The sequence below is a fragment of the Sus scrofa genome, chromosome 15 (genome assembly GCF_054392235.1).
Source record: "Sus scrofa isolate SSC_HxYL_T2T_F1_AM1 chromosome 15, Sscrofa_HxYL_maternal_Yorkshire_Landrace_v2.0, whole genome shotgun sequence".
NCBI lineage: Eukaryota > Metazoa > Chordata > Mammalia > Artiodactyla > Suidae > Sus > Sus scrofa.
The window spans coordinates 121,029,046-121,055,099 of NC_139397.1; the positions used below are offsets into that span (position 1 = coordinate 121,029,046).

Sequence of the window (26,054 nt, forward strand, 5' to 3'; positions counted from 1 at the left end):
ACCCTTATGTGAGTTGACTGGTCTTAGTTGAACAGTTCTAGCGATCTTGCTTAAGGTTCTCACAGCCTTGCAGTCAGATGGCAGCTGAGGTTGGAGTCTCATTCAGAGACTGCATTGAGACACTGGGATGCTAACTTTTCTCCCTCTCCCTGTAGTCTCAGAAGATCTCCTTTTCACGAGGTATCTCTAGCAGAGTAGCCAGACTTCTTACATGGCAGCCTAGGACTCCCCTCGGATGCAAAAGTGGAAGCTTCTACACTTTCTTAAGGCTTAAAGCTGCAAACTGTCGCTGTCACTTCTGCCGTCTTGTACTGGTTAAGCTGTAACAGGATCAGTGCAGATCCAAGAGGAAAGAAAGTAAACTCCATTTCTCAATAGTGGGAATGAGAAAGAATTTGCAAATATCTTTAATCCACAGCACAGTCTGCCCTGTAGCCACAGAGTGTTTAAATTCCTTCTACATGCCAAATGTACATACTTTTCACGACCTTCCTAAAATCTTATCTCATAAAGGCAGGAATTTGCAAACTTTTTCTGTAAAGGACCAGATAGTAAATATTTTTGTTAGCTATAAGCTTAGTCTGTGTTGAAATTCTGCCATTGTAGTGCAAAAGAAAATGGGGTATGGCTGTGTGCTGCTAAGAAATCTGGCTGCTAGTGAGTTTTGGCCTACAAGCCAGTAGTTTGTTGATCCCTGCATAAGGACATGAGGTCTGAAGTCCAGAATCTTATTAGTCATCTAAATCAAATCCAAGTGTGGATGAAACTTCTCCAGTGTGTCTCTTAGATCTGAAGACTGTCAAGAGACAAGTTATCTGCCTCTGCCCCCCACCCCACCCCACGTAACAGTAGTGTAACGAGGACATAGGAGCTATTACAGACACTTCTGTTCAGAAGGGAAAGGGAAGCTAAGGCACCTAGTGTCTTGTTTATAACTATTCAGAATTCCAGGAGGCACAGGCCCTCAGTTCCTTTATTAGGGCCCATTGCTATTCTGAGAGTGGTTCTCCATGGCTCTTTTTATTCTACCCTTGGGCTCTTGGCTTCCCACTTGGAGTCATTCTTTTCCATAAAAACTAAAACAAAAAACATCGTTTACAAGAGTGTCTTTGTCAGCCTCTTTCCTAAACATAGTAAGTTGGAAGCCAAAAGTCTCTTATTTTCTGAACAGTTTCTGCACTTTCAGTCCGAACTAATGCAATTTCTTTTTTTTTGTTGTTGTTGTTGTTGTTGTCTTTTTGACATTTCTCGGGCCGCTCTCACGGCATATGGAGGTTCCCAGGCTAGAGGTCGAATCGGAGCTGTAGCCACCGGCCTACGCCAGAGCCACAGCAATGCAGGATCCAAGCCGTGTCTGCAACCTACACCACAGCTCACGGCAACGCTGGATCGTTAACCCACTGAGCGAGGGCAGGGACCGAACCCTCAACCTCATGGTTCCTAGTCGGATTCGTTAACCACTGCGCCACGACGGGGACTCCAGAACTAATGCAATTTCTTTAAAATGTTAGCGGTTTCTTATGCATCATCTCTAATAGGCAAAAATCATTCTGCATTACCTCACAAGACAATCCCTTATCTCCTCTGGGCTGAGTGGGAGGCAGCTCTAGGAAAATGCCCTTAAGGTTCTTAAGATGCTCTGCTTTCTAGTTGAGTGGGTCTGTGACACACAACCTTAAATTTTTGAGATCTCAACAGATTGGTTTATAGCCACACTCTTAATCTAAACTTTTGCCTGAGGCCATATTTTACTGGTAACTTTCTGACTTGAGCCTTAACTTAGACTGTTTCTCACTTTGAGACTCTGCTTTCTAGTGATCCTGGAAATGGGAGATAATTTTCAAACCTAGCATGACCCAGCTCCTTTATATTTTTTTAACATTATGCTTAAAACCCACACATTTCATTTTTAACACCATCCTGCTCCTCCCACACATGATCACAGGCAGCTAAAAAAAGCCAATTAGCACTTAAAAACATTTTGCCTGGAAATCGCTATCCCCATACCCAAGAGTTCATTAAGTACCTTTTCTTTCTTTTTTTTTTTGGTTTTTTTAGGGCCACACCAGTGGCAAATGGAGGTTCTCAGGCTAGGGATCAAATCAGAGGTATAGATGCCAGCCTACGCTACATCTACAGCAACACAGGATCCGAGCTGTGTCTGCAACCTACACCACAGCTCACAGCAATGCCAGATCCTTAACCCACTGAGCAAGGCCAGGGATCGAACCCACAACCTTATGGTTGCTGGTCGGATTCATAAACCACTGCGCCACAACAGGAGCTTCCTCATTAATTTTTTTTGTTGTTCAGAAGTTCCTCCTGTGGTTCAGCAGTAATGAACCTGACTAGTTAGTGTCCACGAGGACACGGGTTCAATCCCTGGCCCCGCTCAGCGAGTTAAGAACCCGGCATTGCCATGAGCTGTGGTGTAGGTTGCAGATGTGGCTTGGATCTGGCATTGCTATGGCTGTGGCATAGGCTGGCAGCTGCAGCTCAGATTTGACCCTTAGCCTGGGAACTTCCATATGCTGTGGGTGTGGCCCTAAAAAAAAAAAAATGTTGTTCATATTTGGAGAATAGTTGTTACTTTCTTCAGCCATTGGTTAGGAGATGTGTATGTCGTAAATATTACTAAATATGATATCTACATTATGCTAGATAGAATATAGTCAGTCTATGTAGTAGATATTGAATTAACTTTTAACATGATTTTGAGATAATTTTATTTACAATGGTAAGATTTATATTTATATGTACAAGTGCTTGAAATGCTCTTACTTTTTTAAGGGACCCTTCTTTGCATTGTAGTTGAAGGTATATCTATAATAATTATTATATTTGTTCTTTTTCTAGGAGTCTGAATATGTTTCTGCTCATCTTCACGAATGGATAGATCTGATTTTTGGCTATAAACAGAGGGGGCCAGCTGCAGTGGAGGCACTCAATGTTTTCTATTACTGTAGTTATGAAGGTATAAGCCTATATACTTTTACATGATGTGGATAGAAAATATTTAATATGTGTTTAAACAGGCATTTTGGACATAACTATTTAACACAAGAAAGATATTTTAAAAATAGGTTTAGAGAGTTCCTGTCATGGCTCAGCAGTAACAAACCTGACTAATATCCATGAGAATGTGGGTTCGATCCTTGGCCTTGCTCAATATGTTAAGGATCCAGCGTTGCCAAGTGCTATGGTGTAGCTTGCAGATGTGGCTTGGATCTGGCATTGTGGTGGCTGTGGCTGTGGAATAGGCTGGCAGCTGCAACTCCGATTTGACCCTTAGCCTGGGGACTTCCATGTGCTGCAGGTGTGGCCCTAAAAAAAAAAAATAGATATAGTGATCTTTTCTATTTGAAAGACTGATGCTTAAAAAAAAAAAAAAAAAAAAAAAGCAGGTAAGCATTTATATGCAAATCTAATTATAAATGTAAATTCTTGGTTGCATAAAAGATTTTGATTTCTAGCCATATGTGTCTTGTTCTGTCAGGTCTTACATTAGATATCAATATAAAAATGTTAGCAGGCTTTAAAGAAGACATTTTAAAAATTACAAATAATAAATTCTTCTAATGATAATATGACATTTAAAAAATTTTTTATTATATTTGATTTACAATGTTCTGTCCATTTCTGCTGTACAGAAAAGTGACCATGTCATAATATGACATTATTTTAATGTTTAGCTCAGGATCAAGAACGCTTTCTGAAGGTTTTGAAAGGCCTAAGAAGGAGTTGTTTTCTAATCCTTCCATAGAGCTAGTAATTGTAAACATTATGAATAGTGTCAAGTTATGTGAATTTGAGCAGAGCCTATGTGACCTTTGGTAACTAGACAAGGATGTTTTTACCTTGCTGTATTCATTTGATAATAGTTTTGTAGGAGGGCGGTATAACATGGTGATTAGAAGCATGGACTTTTTTTTTGTTGTTGTTCTCTTTTTAGGGCCATACCTGAGACATATGGAAGTTCCCCAGGCGAGGGGTTGAATTGGAGGTGCAGCTGCTGACCTGTACTACAGCCATAGCAACACCAGATCCAAGCTGCATCTGTCACCTCTACCACAGCTCATGGCGTTGCCAAATCCTTGAACCCACTGAACAAGGCCAGGGATTGAACCTGCATCCTCACGGATATTAGTCAGATTCTTAACCCACTGAGCCACTATGGGAACTCCCAGGAACATAGGTTTTGAAAGCAGAGTTTACCTAGTTTGGCCAGTTACTAGCCATGAAACAATCCCTATTAAGTATAGCTGGATATAATCAGTTAGCCAGAATATTACCTTTCCCAGCTTTTGTTAAATAAACTAATGTATAGCAGTATAGTTGTGTAATTATTAGACTTGTTTCAGCTTGATTACTGTGAAGAAAGCAGTCAGGTAGGTGTACTATGAGTATAGTGTGTATTTTTCCAAGAGAAAATTTTATAGACTGCCAGTTAACTTTTAAAATATTTTAGCACTGGAGTTCCCGTTGTGGTATAGCGGAAACAAATCTGACTAGTATCCTGAGGATGCAGGTTTGATCCCTGGCCTTGTTCAGTGGGTTCAAGGATTTGGCGACGCCACGAGCTGTGGTGGAGGTGATCCCGGGCCTTGCCCAGTGGGTTGGGGATCTGGCGATGCCGTGAGCTGTGGTGTAGGTTGCAGACGTGGCTTGGATCTGGTGTTGCTGTGGCTGTGGTGCAGACCAGCAGCTGCAGCTCTGATTTAACCCCTAGCCTGGGAACTTCCGTTATGCCACAGGTGTGTTAAAAAGCCAAAAAAAAAAAAAAAAAAAAATTATCTCTAAGTAGTGGGTGGAATTTATTTTTAGGCATTTAATATCTGAAGATTCACTGAGTTTTAAAAGTTACCTCTTTACTGGAGTTCCTGTCGTGGCTCAGTGGTTAATGAATCCGACTAGGAACCATGAGGTTGCGGGTTCGATCCCTGGCCTCGCTCAGTGGTTAAGGATCTGACATTGCTGTGAGCTGTGGTGTAGGTCGCAGATGCAGCTCGGATCTGGTGTTGCTGTGGCTCTGGTGTAAGCCAGCAGCTACAGCTCCAATTCAGCCCCTAGCCTGGGAACCTCCATATACCACAGGAGCAGCCCTGGAAAAAACAAAAAGACCAAAAAAAAAAAAAAAGTTTTCTCTTTACAGTGTTTTTATAAATTGATGAATGGGGAGTTCTCGTCATGGCGCAGCAAAAACAAATCCGACTAGGAACCATGAAGTTTCCAGTTTGATCCCTAGCCTTGCTCAGTGGTTAAGGATCCGGCGTTGCCGTGAGCTGTGGTGTAGGTCGCAGATGTGGCTCGGATCTGGTGTTGCTGTGGCTGTGGTGTAGGCCGGTGGCTACAGCTCCGATTGGACTCCTAGCCTGGGAAGCTCCATATGCCCCGGGTGCAGCCCTAAAAAGACAAAAAGAAAGACAAAAACAAAATTGATGAATGGAGTAATATTTTGTTGAAAATATACATGTCACTGATATGTTAATATACTAGGCACTATATGGCTTGCTGATTTGTTTTCACTCAATAGTAAATTGACTTCTCTTGGTTTTAGGAGCTGTAGATCTGGATGCCTTAACAGATGAGAAGGAAAGAAAGGCCTTAGAAGGGATGATTAATAATTTTGGGCAAACACCTTGCCAACTGTTAAAGGTAAAACATAAAATTTATTGACTCCAGCCTTTCCAACCAGGGCCTGGCAAAATGTCTCCTGCAAAGAAGGTGGCCAGGACTAGTCTGCCATCAGCAAAGTGGCGACCGTAAAAGAATATAATCAGCATTCACAAGTGCATCCATGGAGTGGGTTTTAAAAAACATGCCCTTCAGACACTCAAAGAAATCCAGAAATTTGCCTTGAATGTCTAGAATTTAATTGCCTAAGACTATTGCTGCCAGTATTTTCAAGGATTTTAATGATTTAAATCCTTACTTCAGAATTATTTAGAATTTGGAAAAAATTATACTGTCACTTAAAAGCAAAATAGATTTAAATGATTATTCCCATTTTGAAATAACAAAAGATTACAGTCAAAATGCATATATACAGTCAATTACTCCTAAATCACAGAGGATTTATATTTACTCAGAAAGCCGATCACCTTTATTTTGTTGTAAATCAAAGTATAGATATTACTGTATTTCTTTCCCATCCTAGTATCTGAAGTTAAATTACTGTCTTCCTCATTGCATGCAGCTTTGAATTCATGGAAGTTAATCCAATATTAGTTTGCAAAGATATCTTGATCTTTGTTAGTATAGGAGTTTAGAAGTGAGGAATACATAATAATATACTGTTTATTAAGTCTATACTTCCCTATGTAAGAACTATGCTAGATGATTTTCTTAACCCTCACAGTAAATATTCAATTAGCCTTATTTTTTAGATGATGAAGCCACACTTCATAGAAACTAATTCCTAGCCTGCAACATCTTTGAGAAATCAAATGCTTTTTCCAACCTGACGCAACTAAGATGTAACTGCAGCAGGATTTGGGTGCATGATCATCCAGCTCCAGAGCCTTTCACCATGCCATGTTTCCTCTGAATTAATAGCCATTAGTCAGCTCCCTTATTGAACTTGTAGATCATTTTTCCATGTTCTTATAGACTGTTATTTATATCCTAACTATATCGCTTTCCACCTTAGTTAGTTGTATATTTATCCATTTGCCTTACTATATTGTAAATATGTTAAAGGCAACAGCCTTAATCATTTTTATCTTTCTTGCATATAGTTTGTATGCAGTAAGTACCTGTGGAATTGAAATCTCCACAGCTGCAACAGCAACAGTATATCTAAACCCTGGCTTAGAGATATACTTGTTAATTCAGTTATCAGACTAAGCTTTCTAATTGTTACTATTCCATTTGTAACAGTTTTTTTTTTTTTTTGAAGTTTCCAACATTGATTTTGATAGAATATTCATATATGAAGTCAATGTTTTATTTCTTACCTGCCAATAGTCAGAAAGCAAAAGTAACAGAATAAAACAGACTCTTTCATTGGACTTTAAAATAGCCTATGATATTTTTGCTACAAGCTTTTTTTTCTTTTTTTTTTCTTTTTTTTACATAGCGATAATTAGTTTTTATCATTAAAAAATGGCACAGGAGTTCCCATCATGGCGCAGCGGAAACAAATCCAACTAGGAACATGAGGTTGCAGGTTTGATCCCTGGCCTCTCTGGTTTAGGATCCAGCGTTGCTGTCAACTGTGGTGTAGGTCACAGACGTGGCTCGGATCCCGCATTGCTGTGGCTATGGTGTAGGCCAGCAGCTACAGTTCTGATTAGACCTCTAGCCTGGGAATCTCCATATGCCATGGGTGCGGCCCTAAAAAGACCAAAAAAAAAAAAGGCACAAAAATCAGCTTTTGACTGATTGGTTTTTTTTTTTACCATACCCATGGCACGTGGAAGTTCCTGGACCTGGGATCAAATCCAGGCCACAGCAGTGCCAACACTGGATCCTTAACCTATGATGTCACCAGGGAATTCCAAGCCTTTTATTTAAAATAAAGTGAATAATACTCATCTGGATAATTGAGAGCTAAATATTGAAGTAATTTCCCATAATCTAAAATTTTGCACTGGAAATAGGAGAATTCTCTGTAGATAGAATTCTGTTTTGCATTTTAATTAGGACATTAGAATGTTAATTTATAATTTTCTTATTTAAAAAGGCAATACTATCCTTTGTCTCTGATGTTAACGTTAAGGAGTAATTTATTTGAAAGAAGTACAGCAATAACAGAATTTGATTCTGATAGTATTGACATTTAGATATTATTTCAGGAATTAAAGTTTCACCTGTGTTATAAATTTTGACTTTTGAATAATGCATTTAATTACCAAACATTTGTTGCATATCTACCATGTTTAAGATAACTTTTTTTATTACTCAATGAATTTATTACATTTATAGTTGTGCAGTGATCATCATAATCCAATTTTATAGAATTTCCATCCCACACCCCCAGCACATCCCCCCACCCTCCAAACTGTCTCCTTTGGAAATCATAAATTTTTCAAAGTCTGTGAGTCAATATTGTTCTGCAAAGAAGTTCATTTTGTCCTTTTTTCAGATTCCACGTGTCAGTGATAGCATTTGATGTTGGTGTCTCTAAGATAACTTTTTTATATGTTGAAAACCCGAAAATGAATTAGATTTGGTTTTTGACTTTGTTTCCTAATGTCTAGTTGGTAAAGACCAAAACTAATTATAGTTTTGCATATAATTGAGCATAGAGCATATAGTTGCATATAGTTGAGCATAGAAAGAAATAGTCCTAAATAAAATACTAAATATAGTAATGTGCTGAGGAAAATAACAAAAGAGAATAATTAATTTTGACTTAGAAATTCAGGACAGATATCAGTAAGAAAACTTTAAGCTAGAAGGAGCGTTTGTCTAGAAATGAAAAGTGTAGGAACTCTGTTGAGGGCACAGTCTGAGCAAAAACCCTGGAGTTGTGAGCAGTGCATGTGTGTAACCCATTGTAGCTAGAGTCTGATATGTATGAAGGAATATAATGAGAGATGTTTTAATGTAGTTACGGAGTTATTTTTTTCTTAAAAATTTTTTGAAGGAACCACACCCTTCCAGATTGTCAGCAGAAGAAGCAGTGCAGAAGCAGACCAAAACAGACACCTCAACCCTAAACCTATTTCAACACCTCCCTGAACTCAAGTCGTTTTTTATAGAGGTAATATCTAACTTGATGATGTCAAAGAATTTGCTCTGTGAATTTTATACACCTCAGTGTTTCTTTTATTCTTTAATGGGAGAAGTAAATAATACTTGTGTAATATGTTCTTAGATTTTAAAAACAACCTTACTGCAAACTTTTGTTTGCTGCTGAACAACGTTTCTCTTGGCTTGCTTTCTTCTAACTCACATTTTCCTGAAAGAAACATAAGAAGGAAGAATAAATAATTTGATTTAAACTGCTTTTTTGAGTCAGTTGAGATGATATGTAGAGAAAGTCTAACATAACTTTTAAATACATCTGCTCATATATAAGATACGGCCCAGTAAGTCAGATTGTTAATTGTCAATATCAGAAGGAATAGTGAAGGAAAGCAAGATAGATAGCTAATGCTGTTACTTATTGAAAGAGTACCTCCAGGGAGTTCCCGTTGTGGCACAGCGGAAATGAATCTGGATAGTATCCATGAGGATGCGGTTTTGATCCCTGGCCTCGCTCAGTGCGTCAGGGATCCTGTGTTGCTCAGATCCCGTTTTGCTGTGGATGAGGCACAGGTCAGCAGCTATAGCTTCCATTTGACCCCTACCCTGGGAACTTCCATATGCTGTGGGTGCAGCCCTAAAACGCAAAAAAGAAAGAGAAAGAAAAGAAAAGAAAAGAGTACCTCCATATTCAGATGTTTAAATATTGAATTACAGTTGATCCTTAAACAATGCAGGTTTGAACAGTGTGAGTTCATTTTTACATGAATTTTTTTTGGGGGGTAGTAAATAATTCAGTACTACATAATATGTGGTTGGTTAAATTTGTGGTTACAGAACTGCAGATATGGCAAAATGCAGATACAAAGGGTTGACTATGTATTATGCCCAGATTTTCACTGCATGGAAGGTTGGCATTTCTAACCTTGAGTTGTTCAAGGGTTTGCTGTACTTTTTTTTTTTTTTTTTTTTTGATTTTTAGGGCTGCACCCATAGCGCACAGAAGTTCCCAGGCCAGGGATCAAATTGGAGGTGCAGCTGCCAGCCACAACCATAGCCACAGCAATGCCAGATCTGAGCTGCATCTGTGACCCATGCCACAGCCCACTGAGCAAGGCCAGGGTTCGAACCCATGTCCTCAGAGTACTAGTCTGGTTTGTTATTGCTAAGCCACAATGGGAGCCCCAGGGGAAAGCTGTACTTGAATAGTTCAGAATATGAATATGAAATACATTCATACCTATAAGTTTGGTTATGGCAGATAATATTAATTTTATTAGAAGAAAAATGATAAAAAGTTATTATGAATGCACTGGCAATGTACATAGAACAAGCAGTAATTCTCATGCAATGCAACATAGGTTGGTAAATGTTTCCTTAAAGAGCCAGGTAGTAAACATTTTGAACTTTGTAGATATTAGGTAGGTATATATATAACCACTTAAAATATAACCATTAAAAAAATATAAAAACCATTTTTAATTTACAGCCTACAAAACAGGTGGTAAACTAAATTTGTCCCACAAGTCTAGTGTATCAAACCCTGTATTGAGCATCATCATCATGTATTTCCTAGGTACAGTGTCTTGGGACAAGGTTATAGAATTTTTTGATTTTTGCTTTTTAGGGCCGTACCCACAGCATATGGAAATTCCCAGGCTAGAGGTTGAATCTGAGCTACAGCTGCTGGCCTATACACCACAGCCACAGCAACGCAGGATCCAAGCTGCATCTGCAGCCTACACCACAGCTCACCACAATGCTGGATCCTTAACCCACTGAGTGAGGCCAGGGGTAGAACCTGTAACCTCATGGTTCCCAGTCAGATTCTTTTCCACTGTGCCACAACAGGAACTCAAGAATTTTTTGATAATTTGGTATAAAAAATTTTTAGGAAGTTTATGAGAATTACGCCTTTATACTGAACTTTACTCGAATGAACAGTGTTGTAGTAAACTCCACAGTATTTTAATGTAAATGTTTGTGTGTGTTTGTGAAAGCACATCAAAAATAATCTTTGTAACCCTTTTCACATTTATTCATGTTTATTGACTAGTTATATAATGTTTAGCAATACAAGCTTGACAAAATTGGTTGTTTTCCAAAAGTATCTTAAGTCAGTTGCCTGGAACTCTGACCACATGGAAACAGTAGTTAGAAATGGTGGAGTTCCTTGCAACAAAACAAAGGGTGGGGAAAGAAAAAATGTAATGTATACATGTAAGGATAACTTGATCCCCTTGCTATACAGTGGGAAAATTAAAAAAAAAAAAAAAAGTGATGGAGTTCCCACTGTGGCACAATGAGTTAAGAATCCACCTACAGGGACTCAGGTCTCTGTGGAGGTGTGGATTTGCTTCCTGGCCTAGGAAGTTCCATATGTCACTGGTGCAGCCTTAAAAAAAAGAAAAAGGAGGAGTTCCCGTTGTGGCTCAGTGGTTAACGAATCCAACTAGGAACCATGAGGTTGCAGGTTCAATCCCTGGCCTCACTCAGTGGGCTAAGGATCCAGCATTGCCGTGAGCTGTGGTGTGGGTTGCAGACGTGGCTCGGATCCCACATTGCTGTGGCTCTGGCATAGGCCTGCTGCTACAGCTCCGATTGGACCCCTAGCCTGGGAACCTCCATATGCTGTGGGTGCAGCCCTAGAAAAGACAAAAAAAAAAAAGGAAATAGAAGTGATGACTAATTCCCAGGATGTGCTCTTGGTCCTCGAGGCTTGGTGATTTGCTTGAAGGACTTGCAGGATTCAACATATAGTTGTATTCACAGCTAAGCTTTGTTGCAGTGAAAGGATGTAAAGCAACATCAGCAGAGCACATGGGGTGAAGTCTGGGGGGGTGCAGGCACAAGTATCAAAGAGTCCTGTCCCAGTGGAGTCACACAGGACATGGCTTGATGAAATGCGACAACATGTTTTTGTTTCCCGGGAAAGCTCATTATAGACTTAGCACCCAAGGTGATTACTGGGGGCTGGTCACAGAAGTACCCTCTGCCTAGCACAAGCCAAAATTCTAGACCTCCAGAAGAAAAGCAAGGTTTTCTGCATAAAAGCAGATGTTCAGACTCTTGTTGGCACAAATAAGATAGTCATGAGCCACATGTATCATTGAAGCCAGATTTTATATCAGTGTAAGGAGGCTTTTGCCTGACAAATTCCTAAAGGCCAGCCAACAGCCAGCCTTGCAAGCAGGCCTTTCTAAGGAGAGCAATTTCAGTCCTGCTGTGTTAACTCTTTACTACACATAGGGCAACCCACAAAATCCTATTAGACCCCTAAACTGATGGACATGCAATACCGTATTTATTATAAAACTATTTTCACCTTGTCTAATCATTTGTAGCATTGTTTTTATTGGACATTATATTCTAAGTTCTATCTGCTGGGGCAGTGACTTGTGTCCTCTTGGTACCCACCAAGTCATAGGGTACCTTTCCCCAGCGCCAGTGTCTAGAGCAGGATAAAGAACACAATAAGATGTCCTTGTGTATGAGTAACTTGTTAATCCCCTTTCTTCATCATACGAGAAGGTATTTCCCATTCATTCATATGGAAAGAGAAGGCCTCTCTTAGGCCTCTTCCTAGGTGTTAAAACGGGAAAGAAAATTGACATCTGACATAGCCATGAAAGCAAGGGCTTAGTAAGTGGATTTCTTCAGATACTATTTCCATTCATACTTAAATGTAAGTCATTCTTCTCTTGATTAATTCACAGCATGAAAAGATAAGCTGTAATATGAATATAATTCATTATTTACCTCATGGAAAGCTCTTAGAAAACACCTGGCACATAGTATGTACTCAATAATGTTAGGTTATAATTTACCTAATAAATGTTAGGTGTAATTTATGAACTGTTGTCACATCAAGAAACTTACTTCAGGAGTTCCCATCATGGCGCAGTGGTTAATGAATCCGACTAGGAACCATGAGATTGCGGGTTCGATCCCTGGCCTTGCTCAATGGGTTAAGGATCCAGTGTTGCCATGAGCTGTGGTGTAGGTTGCAGACTCAGCTTGGATCCTGCATTGCTGTGGCTGTGGCATAGGCCGGCGGCTACATTTCTGATTTAGACCCCTAGCCTGGGAACCTCTACATGCTGCAGGAAGTGGCCCTAGAAAAGGCAAAAAGACCAAAAAAAAAAAAAAAAAAGAAAAAAGAAAGAAAGAAAAAGGAAGAAACTTACTTCAAGTCATACTTCTCTTTCACGTTGTAGTAAGATATTAGTAGATGTTTTCTGAGGGCTACCTTTATGTTCTGGTCCTTTGTTGTGGCTTCTGGAAGAGCCTAAGGTAATGGAATAGATCTGTTCTTTGAAAGTTGAACTGCCAAAGGAAAATTTTATAAAATAGAACCAGTTTTCCCATTTCACTTATTTGAGAAATGTTCTTATGTGGTCTGTATTTTCTACTTTATGTTCATGTCATTGTGATCAGGGAAAAGAAGGATTTTTAAATCACTGGATGTTTTAAATGTTTTATGCTTCTTGAAATCTACATCTTTGTTTAACAGCAGAGTAGTGGAATACAAGAAGGTGATGCTTTCAGAACTTTCAAGTATGCCATTTGAACATGGTGTATAGTTCCTTTCCCATGTTTTGAATTAAGTGATTATGTTTTGGTAGAGTAAAATGCTATGTCACAGGGTTTATCTTTGTTTGAAGAAATAGAAGTTTTCAATAATGTACATCTAATAAAGATAAGCAGAACCAGCCACTAAACCTGTGCCCTTTATTTTATAGGGAATTAGTGATGGTATTCCACTAGTAAAGGCCATTGTTCCCAAAAACCAGTCTCGTTCTTTTATGTCACAAGGCAGTCCTGAGTTACTGGTAAGTCGATTTATACCTTATTCACATGCCATGTCTATATCCATTACAACTTACTTAAAAAATTAAGAAAATAAATTTTGTTTTACATTTTTTAAAAATAACAGAAAAGGAGTTCCCGTCGTGGCGCAGTGGTTAACGAATCCGACTAGGAACCATGAGGTTGCGGGTTCGGTCCCTGCCCTTGCTCAGTGGGTTAAGGATCCGGCATTGCCGTGAGCTGTGGTGTAGGTTGCAGACGCGGCTCGGATCCTGCGTTGCTGTGGCTCTGGCGTAGGCCGGTGACTACAGCTCCGATTCAACCCCTAGCCCAGGAACCTCCATATGCCGCAGGAGCGGCCCAAGACATAGCTAAAAAAAAATAATAATAATAAAATTTAAAAAAAAATTAAAAAAAAAAAGAATATCTTTTAGGGAGTTCCCTGATGGTGCAGCAGTTTAAGGATCCTGCATTGTCACTCCTGTGGCTCATGTCACAGATGTGGTGTGGGTTTAGTCGCTGGCCAAGGAACTTGTACAGCTGCAGGCACGGCCAAAAAAAAAAAAAAGTTCCTTTTATTTATACAGCCTTTAACTAGTTCCATAATTCTAAAGCTTATTTGGAATACTAAATATGTGAAAATACCAGGAAATTTTGTATAAGAAAATTATGATATAATATCTTATCATAAAGCAGTGAAAATAATGAAAATGAGACATAATCCAGAATTGATAAAAGTCTACATGCAAGACATATTAGTGAGTATGTTACCTGAATTTTGTCATTTAAATTATTAATCTACCTGACAATTCTGTGAGATAGGCACAGTTATTATTTCCCTTCTACAGGTGAGGAATTAAAACTCAGAAGTAACTTGTTTAAAGTCACAGAGCTAGCAAGTAAAGACCCTAGCAAATGGACCAAACCTAAGTCTGTCTTATTCTGTTTTTGTCACTTAAAAATGATAAAAATTGAGAATAGCACAGTGAAGAGTAGATTCCAGAATTAAACCATTTTTCTGATTATCCATGTTGTGTGTTTGCTTAGAAAAAAGGTCTAGAAGATATACAAGGTAATAAAAGTTTTTTTTGAGTGGTAAAATTTTTGTCATTTTTTCAGTTTTAATACTCGTATTTTTTTATCAGATGTGTGTTTGGGTAGTCTATTACTTCTTTTTTGTAATGGCCACACCCTTGGCATATGAAATTCCCTGACCAGGGATTGAACCTGAGCCGCAGCTGCAACCTACACTGCAGCTGCAGCAATGCTGTGTGCTTTAACCCACTGCACCAGGCCAAGGATTGAACCTGCGCCTCCACAGTGACCCGAGCCACTGAAGTCAGATTCTTAACCTGCTGTACCACAGCATGAACTCTGTAGTCTGTTATTTTTATCAAAGAGAAATAAAGCTTCACATTTTTAAGTGTAAATATTCACTCTTACTCTTCCTAAGAAAAGGAGACCTTCCTGACAGTTCTTCATAAGGACTATTTTTGATTTATGTTTTAAATGATAGTATCTTATTTTTATGGAAAGACTTAGCTCTTAATTTATTCTGACTGCCAGCTAATAGATACTAGAAAACTGAAATTTTTGAAGAACAAAATCTTACTGAAGAAATGTACATTTGGTACCTTTTCTTGCAGTGAGAGAACAGTGAGTTTTTAACCATTTGAATTATTTTAAGACTTTCTTAATGAGTCTTATGTTTTAAGTACACAATCCCAAACTATTCCCTAAATGATAAATGATAACTTCATGTCAGCATTTGGTTATTCTGTGTTGCTCTCTTTAATCTTTCATTTAATTTTTGTCTTCACATGTTTATTTTGCAGATAACCGTAAGCATGAATTATGTTATTGGAACCCATGGATGGCTGCCTTATGACAGAACCATTTCTAATTACTTTACATTCATCAAGGATCAAACTGTGACAAATCCAAAGTAAGTAAATGAACATTTAAAGCAAAACAGGTACAGCCAGAAACTTATTGCCAGGACAAGCAAATAAATTAAATTTTCCAACTTCCAAACTTTCCTGGTCCTAGCATACTCTTATCTTGTCTTTATACTTTGAGACTATTTACAGAATTGACAGTCTTACTAAATTGGCTTTAAATCTTTTTCACTCCTTCACCAATTTCAACTTCCTTACACCTAGCCCTTGAGAATATTTTGTTATATGTTTTTTTGTTTAGAGAAAAATATGAATAAAATTAAAATTCTAAATGTCTATCATTTATTAATAGACATTTCAAGTTGACTTATTTTTTTTTCTTTTTTGGAGAGATTTAAAAAATAGTGGATAATTGGTCTAAGTAATGTTTTTAAAGAAGAGTCTAATATTTAATTGTGTTTTCAGAACTCAGCGTGTTATGAATGGTCCTTTTGCTCCAGGGCTGGAAATCACTTCTAAGCTATTTATAGTATCACATGATGCAAAGTTGCTTTTTAGTGCTGGACACTGGGATAATAGCATTCAAGTGATGTCCCTTACAAAAGGCAAAATTATTTCACATCATATCAGACATATGGGTAAGCATTAACTTTTTTTTCTCCCAGACAATATTTTCTTTATTTTCTTCTAAATGTAAAAGTAGTACAGGGAGTTCCCGTTGTGGTGCAATGGAAATGAATCCGACTAGTATCCATGAGGATGAGGGTTTGATCCCCGGCCTCACTCATCTGGTCAGGGATCCAGCCGTTGCCTGAGCTGTGGTGTAGGTTGCAGATGCAGGTTGGATTCTGCGTTGCTGTGGTTGTGATATAGGCTGGCAGCTGTAGCTCTTATTTGACACCTAGTCTGGGAACTTCCATATGCCACGGTTGTGGCCCTAAAAAAAGTAGTACATAGTCCTTATAAAAAGCATGAATTTTACCTTTGAAGCAAAGTGAACTTTTTGATAGAATTGTGTTTTGAATAGTATATTCTTTCTTTAAGACTATCTAATGTGTTTTAGGTGTACTAAGCATAAATTAAATACAGCTTAATAGTATATGAAAGATTAAAAAAAAATTGGTTGAAGGAGTTTCTTGGTGGTCTAGAGGTTAGGACTTGGCACTTTCACCACTGCAGCCTGGGTTCAGTCCCTGGTCTAGGAACTGAGAGCCCACGTCAAGCCACTACTGTACACTGCGGGGGAGGGGAAGATTGGTTGAAAGAATAAGAATTTTATGAAAAAATGGTTAAAAAAAAAAGTCTGTCATAGTTGAATAAGAAATCAGCTTCCCCTTTGGTCTGTCAATTGTAAAACGTAAGAGAGATAAATTTGTCAAATACAGCCTCGTACTTCTTATTGTCTCAGTCTTCAGTTTAGGAATAAGACATTGAATAGATTTCTTTCCTAATAAACATATTAGGCAAGGGAAATGAAGGAGTTCCCTGGTGGCCTAGCAGTTAAGGATCTGACATTGTTACTGCTGTGGCACGAGTTCCATTCCTGGCCTGGGAACTTCCACATGCCATGGGCATGGCCAGTTAAAAAGCAGGGGTTAGGGGAAGGGCAGGGAAATGGAGTCTGCTGCTAAAATCTGTACCAGTGACTCCTAAGATGTCACTTAGCTCAGGTTCTTACAGTTTAGGGAAAATGTATTTTATATTGTGAATTTGCAGTGTAGTATGTAGTGTTTTGGTTAAGGGCACATATTCTGTAGGATTACAGCTCCCATCCCAGTGGGGGTAGAAGGTAAATGGAGGTAAGAGTGAGAGAGAGCAGAAAAGCACATCCAAATTAAGTGGGGATTTGTCTCAAGCTACATAACCTCTTGCCAAGATCCTGACAGGCATTCATGTGTACTCTTCACCCCCAAAAAAGGATGGCCTAAGAGAATGCGCCCTGACATGATTTTAGTACTGCTTCTTCCCTATGTCACCCTTTCCCAATGCTTTTCCAATAACATTCCTATGTTTTACCCTGCTAGAGCCACTGATATAGTTTAAACATATAACCGAAAATTGCCCTTATAGTTGTGCTATTTCATTTTTTTACATTCCTTTTTCTTACAGATATTGTGACTTGTTTAGCTACAGATTACTGTGGAATACATTTGATTTCTGGTTCCAGAGATACTACATGTATGATATGGCAGATAACACAACAGGTAGTCATTCATTTAAATACTCTTGGTTTATATCAGAGATTCACCCTGGGAATATTATTGAGATGTTCTAATAGAATAGTGAATTTTTTCTTTGGCATTGATGCTTATTTGAGCTCCTTTGCATTCTTTTTCCCCTCATTCTGTTCTGTCTTAATCACCACATTTTTTCCTAGGTTTATTGTCTGATTCATGACCTCATCATGTTATTATCTTAAATTTTTCTTATAACACTTTTCTTATTTTTTTAATATTTCAATCTTTAATGCATTTCTATATTTTATAATATAGAATACTCAGTATTAGATGTATAATGATGTAGATATGTATTATAAACCTAGAATAATACAGAACATTAAAATACATGATTTTAGGAGTTCCTGTCATGGCTCAGTGGTTAATGAACCCTACTAGTAACCAAGAGGTTGCAGGTTCGATCCCTGGCCTTGTTCAGTAGGTTAAGGATCCAGCGTTGCCGTGAGCTGTGGTGTTGGTTGCAGACGCAGCTCAGATCTGGTGTTGCTGTGGCTCTGGCATAGGCCGGCAGCAACACCTCCAATTGGACCCCTAGCCTGGGAACCTCCATATGCCACAGGTGTGGGCCTAAAAAGACAAAAGACAAAAAAAAAAAAAAAAGAAAAGAAAAAGAAAGATAGCTGGGGAGTTCCTATCATGGCTTAGTAGTAACAAACTCAACTAGTATCCGTGAGGACACAAGTTCAATTCCTGGCCTCACTTAGTGGGGTAAGGATCCGGCATTGCCATGAGCTGTGATGTAGGTCACAGGCACAGCTCGAATCCTGCATTGCTGTGGCTGTGGTGTAGGCTGGCAGCTACAGCTAAGATTCAGCCCCTAGCCTGGGAACTTCCATATGCCATAGGTGCAGCCCTACAAAACAAAAGAAAGGAAAAAAAGAATAATAGCTGAAGAAATCAAAGACAAATCAGTATAAAAATAATTAATGGTTTCTGAGACAAGGACTCCAATAAATGAAAAAGAGAAAGTTTTCGGAGATACAATATAAAAAGTTTCTTTGAATTATAGGGTGAATAATTCTGTAGATGAGAAGGGCAAAATATATACCAGTTAAAATTAAAGCAATCAACTTTGAAACTTCAGATTAAATTTTTTACCTTCAAAGGACTGGGAATAGTTTGGAAATCCAAGGAAAAACCCAAGAATGAGTACTACTATGAATATATTTAGTGGAATGAAGTAGTTGCAATGTCAGTTTGTGATTAGACAGTTTAAATACAATATAAACCTTTTTGTAGAAAATAGCTTATAAGAAAATTACCTTTTTTGTTTTATATTAGGGTGGTGTTCCTGTGGGCTTAGCATCAAAACCCTTTCAGATTCTGTATGGACACACTGATGAGGTCCTGAGTGTTGGCATCAGCACTGAGCTAGACATGGCAGTGTCAGGATCAAGGGTAAGATTTCACCTGTAAGAACACTGATTTTCTAAACTACAAATTCAGGGACAATAGATATATATATATATATATTTAAAACTTTTTTCTAGGAGAATTAGTAAAAGCATAGAAATTTTATACTCTTTGTCTAGGACTTTGCAAAAGTAAAAAAAATTTAGAAATAAAAAACTTAAAGAGACTGGATTCTCCTAGGGGACTTTACTGGTCTTATTAGTTAAGAAGAGGGCATGTTATGAAATAAAATGCTATTTGAAATTTTAAGATTGAAATTTCTCCAAAAGTACCTATGTCCTTGGTGGAGTAATCATTTTCTCTGTTCCCTCCCCATGTTTCTTGATCACTTTCTTTTCTTTTTTGTTCTTCTTCTTTTTCATTTTCTAATATTTTCTGTACATAGGATGGCACTGTGATTATACATACCATTCAGAAAGGTCAGTACATGAGGACTTTACGGCCACCTTGTGAGAGTTCTCTGCTCCTGACCATTCCCATTTTGGCTATATCTTGGGAAGGACATATTGTCATCTACTCCAGCATTGAAGAAAGGACCACCCTCAAGGTATATTACAGTTTCATGCAGCAGGGTAAACTATCCATAAGCTTGTCTTTTCCTTCCCATGAGGGTGTGTGTGTGTGGCTGGGGGCGGGGGGTATATTACAGTGTCATGTGGTATATTACAGTTTCATGCAGCAGGGTAAACTATCCATAAGCTTGTCTTTTCCTTCCCATGGGGTGTGTGTGTGTGTGTGTGTGTGTGGTATATTACAGTGTCATGTGGCATATTACAGTGTCATGCAGCAGGGCTAAACTATCCATAAGCTTGTCTTTTCCTTCCCATGGTGGGTGGGTGGGTGGGTGTGTGTGTGTGTGGCATTTTGAGGAAGAAAAGAATACCAAATTTTGAAAAGGATATTTTTCTTTCACTATTCAATTTGTTCATTCCCTCTCACAATCTTAGTCTTATGTTTGATTTTGTTTTAGAGCTTTCTATAGACCTATATGGTTTTAAAAGTAATTTCTGATTTTGTGGGACTTTATAAGCATAGGTGGAAATTATAACCAAAGTAAATTATTTTTGCACAGGGCAGGGTATAAATAAAACATACATTTTATGTTTATTTTCTTTCAGTGATAAAGCTTTTTAAAAATTAAGATAGTTTTTGTTTTGTTGTATTTGAAGAATGGGTTTTTTTGAATGAGATTTTTAATTTTTTTGGAGGGGTGAGAGTTCTTATTTATTAAAAAAAGAGTCTAGATTTTCTTACTTTCCTTCCCCACACTCTATGATTTTTTTTTTTTTTTTTTTTTTTTTTTTTTTTTTTTTTTTTTGTCTTTTTGGATTTTTCTAGGGCTGCTCCCACGGCATATGGAGATTCCCAGGCTAGGAGTCCAATTGGAACTGTAGCCGCCAGCCTACGCCAGAGCCACAGCAACGCAGGATCTGAGCCGTGTCTGCAACCTACACCACAGCCCACGGCAACGCCAGATCCTTATCCCACTGAGCAAGGCCAGGGATCAAACCCGCAACCTCATGGTTTCTAGTCAGATTTGTTAACCACTGCGCAACGATGGAAACTCCATATGATGTTGAAGGCCTTTTTAAACGTCTTCATGTTTGTCCTTTTGCTGCTCCTTGTTTTTATCATCAGTTTTACAGCTGTTTGATTGTGTTTTTTGTTTTGTTTTGTTTTGTTTTTTTATCTGTATACTGGTTTACTTAAGTGATTGCTTTCAATTGTGGTTTCCTCTTATTTCTTCTTACTTCTTTTTTATTTAGAGAAGCCCTTTCAGTATTTATTTTAGAATGGATTTTAGTATTGCTTTACTCTTTTAGCTTTTGTTTGTTGGAGAAAGTCTTTATTTCTCCTTCTATTATTTATTTATTTATTTATTTATTTATTTTTTGCTCTTTTCTAGGGCCGCTCCTGCGGCATATGGAGCTTCCCAGGCTAGGGGTCTGATCAGAGCTGTAGCTGCTGGCCTATGCCAGAGCCACAGCAACGCGGGATCCGAGCTGAGTCTGTGACCTACACCACAGCTCACTGCAACGCCGGATCATTAACTCCCTGAGCAAGGCCAGGGATTGAACCCTCGACCTCATGGTTCCTAGTCGGATTCGTTAACCACTGAGCCACGACGGGAACTCCTATTTCTCCTTCTATTTTAAATGATATTCTTGCTGGGTAGAGTATCCTAGGCTGCAAATTTTTTCCTTTTAGAACTTTGGATATATCTTGCCAGTCTCTTCTGGCCTGTAGCATTTCTGTAGAGAAATCAGCTGATAGCCTTGGGGGGGGGGTCCCTTATAATTAAAGTTTTGTGTTTCTCTTGCTGCCTTTAGAATACTCTCTTTATCTTTAAGAGAGTTCTTCTTTAATATTTAGTTGGCAGTCTGATTGAAATCACTTTTAATAGTATGGTCAGTATACTTTAAGTATAACCGTGTGTTTATTCCAAAATTTAAAACCCAGTCATCGTTCTGTTATAATTTTAATTGATAATATTCTAACTCAGTTTTAATTTGAGGTAATTAAATTTTCATCAACTAATTTTTGCAGGATAAGAATGCATTGCATTTGTTTTCTGTAAATGGCAAGTATCTAGGATCTCAAGTCCTGAAGGAACAAGTATCAGATATGTGTATAATTGGAGAACACATTGTTACAGGCAGCTTACAAGGGTTCCTGTCCATAAGAGATCTCCACAGGTAAATAATAAAAATTATTGAAATGTCACTTAGGAAAAGATGGTAGTACTTTCAGCCTAGAAAGAGTAGAAATCTGTAATCTAAGATTTCTAATTTTTCATTTATCATTTATTATGAAATGTCTTTTTTGGCTATGAAAAAATGGGGAAGCTAAAGTATTTCTGGATTGGCAAAAGAAATGTAAATTTTTAAAATATAGAAAATGTTATGTACATTTTACCACAATTTTTTTTTAAAAAAAATTTATAATAGCCAGAGAATTTTTTTCATAGTGCCAAGCCTGGATTATGGGTTTGGAAATTTATCCAATCGTAGTTCAAGTTTTATAAACTAAAGTTGGGTTTAACAAAAAAAAATTCTAATTGTGGTAAAATAAACTATTTTTTAAGGCTAGCATATCTGCTCATGTTTATGCACGTGTGAGTTTAAAATTGGTGAGGTGTCTTTTAACCCAGTGAAGGAAAGAATGTTGGAAAAGTGGATATGTATGTTATTGTTATTCTTTATATTTACCAACTTATATATATAAAGTACTGTTATTCCCAACATGCCCAAATATATTCTTTTCTTCTCTTTTTCAAAAATTTATTGTTGCTTATTTATACTCCTCATACTATCTTGGCCTCATTTCCTGATCCAGACTGTTCTCCTATTGCATTCATATCAGAATCACTTCTGTACTAACATTGATTCCCTGTTTTTGTGTTTCCCTTCTCAATTTTGTCAGTTTTTCTCCTGTGATAGGACATTGAGTACACATTTCAAAAATATCTTTCCAATGTTTTGTTTTAAAACCCTGATTTTTAGGATATTGTTAGGAGAATCCCAAATTAGAAAAAATCAGTGGAATCTTTTAGCAAGTTTGTCTACATCATCCTAAGATTCTTCATTCTCTAATCATAAAAGCTATAAGCGCTTTGCATAATTGGGGTATTATATTTTAAAATATTTTATATATTACATGTTTTAAGACAAAGCAAAAAGACCAATTTTATTGACCTCATCTGCCATTAAAACACAGTTTTTGAGCTTTGGCCTTTTTATCTAACTTTTATTTGTTAATCATCAGGATGAAAAGAGGGCACATATATATGGGTAAAAGGAAAGCAGATGCTGGAAATAGAGAAAAAAACATCTATTATGTATTTTAAGTAATGCTACAAATGTGGGCTCTTGTGTCACTCAGGTCTTCTGAACCTAAGTTCCCACATCTGTAAAATTAGAAGGCAGAACTAGGTGATCATTCACTTATCTTCTAGGTATAAGATTCTGTGGATCCATTATATATCCATGTAATTATGTTTGTGTTTTTTATTTCTCTTCTAGTTTGAATCTCAGCATCAACCCATTAGCCATGCGATTGCCTATCCACTGTGTTTGTGTAACCAAAGAACATAGCCATATCCTTGTAGGATTAGAAGATGGCAAATTGATTGTAGTGGGTGTTGGCAAGCCAGCTGAGGTAAAACCTAGCATCAAGAATTTAATTTCCCATAGTATCGGGGATTCTTTTGGTTATTCTTATTTCCAGCTGAATCAGAAGTCTCCATTATGGGTAAACAAATTGAAAAACAAATTTGATTTTTCTAAGTACAGTAAGTGATAGACGATAAAGCTAGTATTCAATAATGATGTTTATATTATGATATTGAAATCACACATTTAGCAGTTTCTATCTATATAACTCTATATGAGTAAGAAAGTTTTGTTCTCTAACTTTCCAAATCTAGATTAATGACCACTACTTGGATTTTTAATACATGAAAGTGTTTATAAAAATGAAACAAGAGTTCCCAGTGTGGCACAAGGGGATCAGCAGCATCTCTGCAGTGCCAGGATGTAGGTTTTAATCCCCGGCCTGGCACAGTGGGTTAAAGAATCTGATGTTGTCATAGCTGCAGCATAGGTCACAGCTGTGGCTCAGATCTGATCCCTGGCCTGGGAACTCTTATGCCATGGGGAAGCCAAAAAAGGAAAAAAAAGAAAGAAAGAAAGAAAAGCAGACTCAAACAACAAAACTACTTGAATTTCAGCAAATATTCCGCATGATTGTATGTCAGTTGTCCTTTTGTAAAAGCATCATTTTTTTACCTGGAACTATAAATATCCCCATATAATGTGCTAATTTTCAATGAGTTTCTTATAGTTACTGTAACTTTATTTGCCAGTAGTTTATCAATTATTGATTACTCAGATATCATAAATCTAACACTTTCCTAAGAAGACTTAGTGGCTGTACTCCAAATAATTTAGTGATTCTTCTCAAGGATTTATTTTATTACATAGAGTCATATTTAAGCATCACAAATTTTTATTGATATCATTGGTCTTTTCTGAGAAATTTAAAATACGACGTTTGTGGCTGTTACTTCAAGAGAAGACATTACTGAATGACACACTGTCAATGGTTATAATAAATATATCATGGATCATAGGAACCTTTCTGTGTTATAAATATTTTAAGATTTTGTTAGTCCTTATACTCTTTTTCAGGATATACAGCATTTTAACTAAATGAAAAAATACTTAGTTTCAGGGGTAATGGTCCCTCAAAAACATCAGCAGCTATCTCGGTATTACTTACTTACATTTAAAACATTTGTTAAACTTGTTAATCATTTTTCCATTCAGAAGTGTTTCTTTAATATATTTCTCAAGTAAAGGTTACCTTCCTGTCCTCTGCTAATGTGATGATTACTTGAGAACTCTGCTCAAACTTTACTCTTTGAGTATGTATTATTTTCTGTTTTTTACACAAGGGCCTTTAAATTTGCCTGCTCTCCAACTTAGGTAATTTGTTAGTTTCTGATTTTACTGAATTTTTTAAATGAAATGAACAATGTGCATTCATTTAAAAAAAGTTAATTGTGAAAACAAATACCTAAGCATCTTCATTTCATTGGCTTAAATCAATGTTTTGTAATATTTATTGAATTTATATAATATATATCAAATATATAACAAAAATTATATAAAAATATATACTGTATAAAAATTTTTGGGTCCTCATTGACAGATTTATGTAGTCTACAACCCATAGAATTTGAATTGTGTGCTGATTTTGAATAAAATTATTTTTTATCTGTTTAATATCTTTGGAGGTATCAGCTGAATTATGGATCTACTTTAGTAATAAGTAATATAATCAAATACTTAGAATTTGGCATAATTAAATATAATTATGAAAGTGTAGAAATTAAATAGATCAATTGTTATGAAGAGTTTTAATATCTATTTTTATGTAAAAGATCAAAATCTTGATTAATGCGTATTTTTAAAAGATGTGTCAGTTTTCTGTATTATGCTGTCAGTATTTGAAATCTATATTTATAAACTAGATGGTAAAGTGGAACTAGATTAATGGAAATAATGTTTTTGGAAATACATCCGGAAATGAAAATGTAAAACAAACATGCCAAAGTGTCTTTGCCTGAGGCTTGTCTATTATCACTCCAGTAAATGGACCCTAGAAAAATAACCACTAGAAAAGAGTGGCAGATTAAGCACCATTAAAAAAAGTAGATGGGGAGTTCCTTGGTGGTTTAGTGTTTAGTGGTTAACATTCAGCACTTTCACTGCAGCAGCCTGGGTTCAGTCCCTGGTATGGGAACTGAGATCCCATATCAAGCCTTTGCACGCTGTGCCCTCCCCCCACCCGCAAAAAAAAAAAAAAAAAAAGTAGATTGCTCTTGGGAAAGTAATTCCAAAATCATATGGTTAGAATGAGAAATGTGGGATTTTGTTGCCCTGTGTAGACGTTTAAGCACTTTTGCAGGGACATTTACTCACTGATTTAATTAATACTTTATTAATAATTGTTATATACTGGAAAGTATACTAGGTGGTAAAAATTTAATGGTGGACAAAGTGTGATTCAAAGAGCATATGTTATTCTTTTTTTCTAAATAACTTTTCATCATTTTATGTGTTTTTTAAGTTATTAGATCAAAATATTTAAAAATTACTTTCTTTTCATCAAAATGTTATTTTATTTCTTACCATTGATTGTCATTAATAGTACTGCAAATGTCAAAGGAGAAAAATCTCCAGACCTATGTGTCAGGTAGAGTAAGAATAATTTGAGAAGATTATTTTAATGAAGTGAAAAATAGTTTTGTAATGGAGTCTGGTAATTTTGACATAGTTGGCACATTTCATTTAAACATTTGTATGTTGACATTAGAGCTTTCTCAACTGAAAGACATTCAATGTAGAAAAGTCTTTCTTTAATTATTATTATTAATTAAGAATATTAGGCGTTACCACTGGGTTAAGGATCCATTGCTGCCACTGCGGCATGTCACAACTGT

General features: G+C 37.0%; 1 protein-coding gene across 13 annotated transcripts in view; it reads left to right on the forward strand.

Annotated features, from left to right (window-relative positions):
• NBEAL1 (neurobeachin like 1) overlaps window positions 1–26,054 on the forward strand; it is a 170,664-nt gene that overhangs the window by 136,957 nt on the left and 7,653 nt on the right. For 9 of the 13 annotated variants that reach the window (XM_021075105.2, XM_084998428.1, XM_084998430.1 and 6 more), the window contains 11 exons: window positions 2,857–2,974; window positions 5,558–5,655; window positions 8,591–8,707; window positions 13,434–13,523; window positions 15,336–15,445; window positions 15,864–16,036; window positions 17,508–17,602; window positions 18,917–19,033; window positions 19,434–19,595; window positions 21,596–21,744; window positions 23,071–25,155. In XM_021075105.2, the coding sequence (XP_020930764.2) occupies window positions 2,857–2,974; window positions 5,558–5,655; window positions 8,591–8,707; window positions 13,434–13,523; window positions 15,336–15,445; window positions 15,864–16,036; window positions 17,508–17,602; window positions 18,917–19,033; window positions 19,434–19,595; window positions 21,596–21,744; window positions 23,071–23,347 (1,506 nt within the window). In that variant the 3' untranslated portion in view covers window positions 23,348–25,155. Of the gene's footprint in view, window positions 1–2,856; window positions 2,975–5,557; window positions 5,656–8,590; window positions 8,708–13,433; window positions 13,524–15,335; window positions 15,446–15,863; window positions 16,037–17,507; window positions 17,603–18,916; window positions 19,034–19,433; window positions 19,596–21,595; window positions 21,745–23,070; window positions 25,156–26,054 lie in introns of those variants that run through there. The other 4 variants (XR_014828954.1, XM_084998429.1, XM_021075106.2 and 1 more) reach the window with 1 other exon arrangement.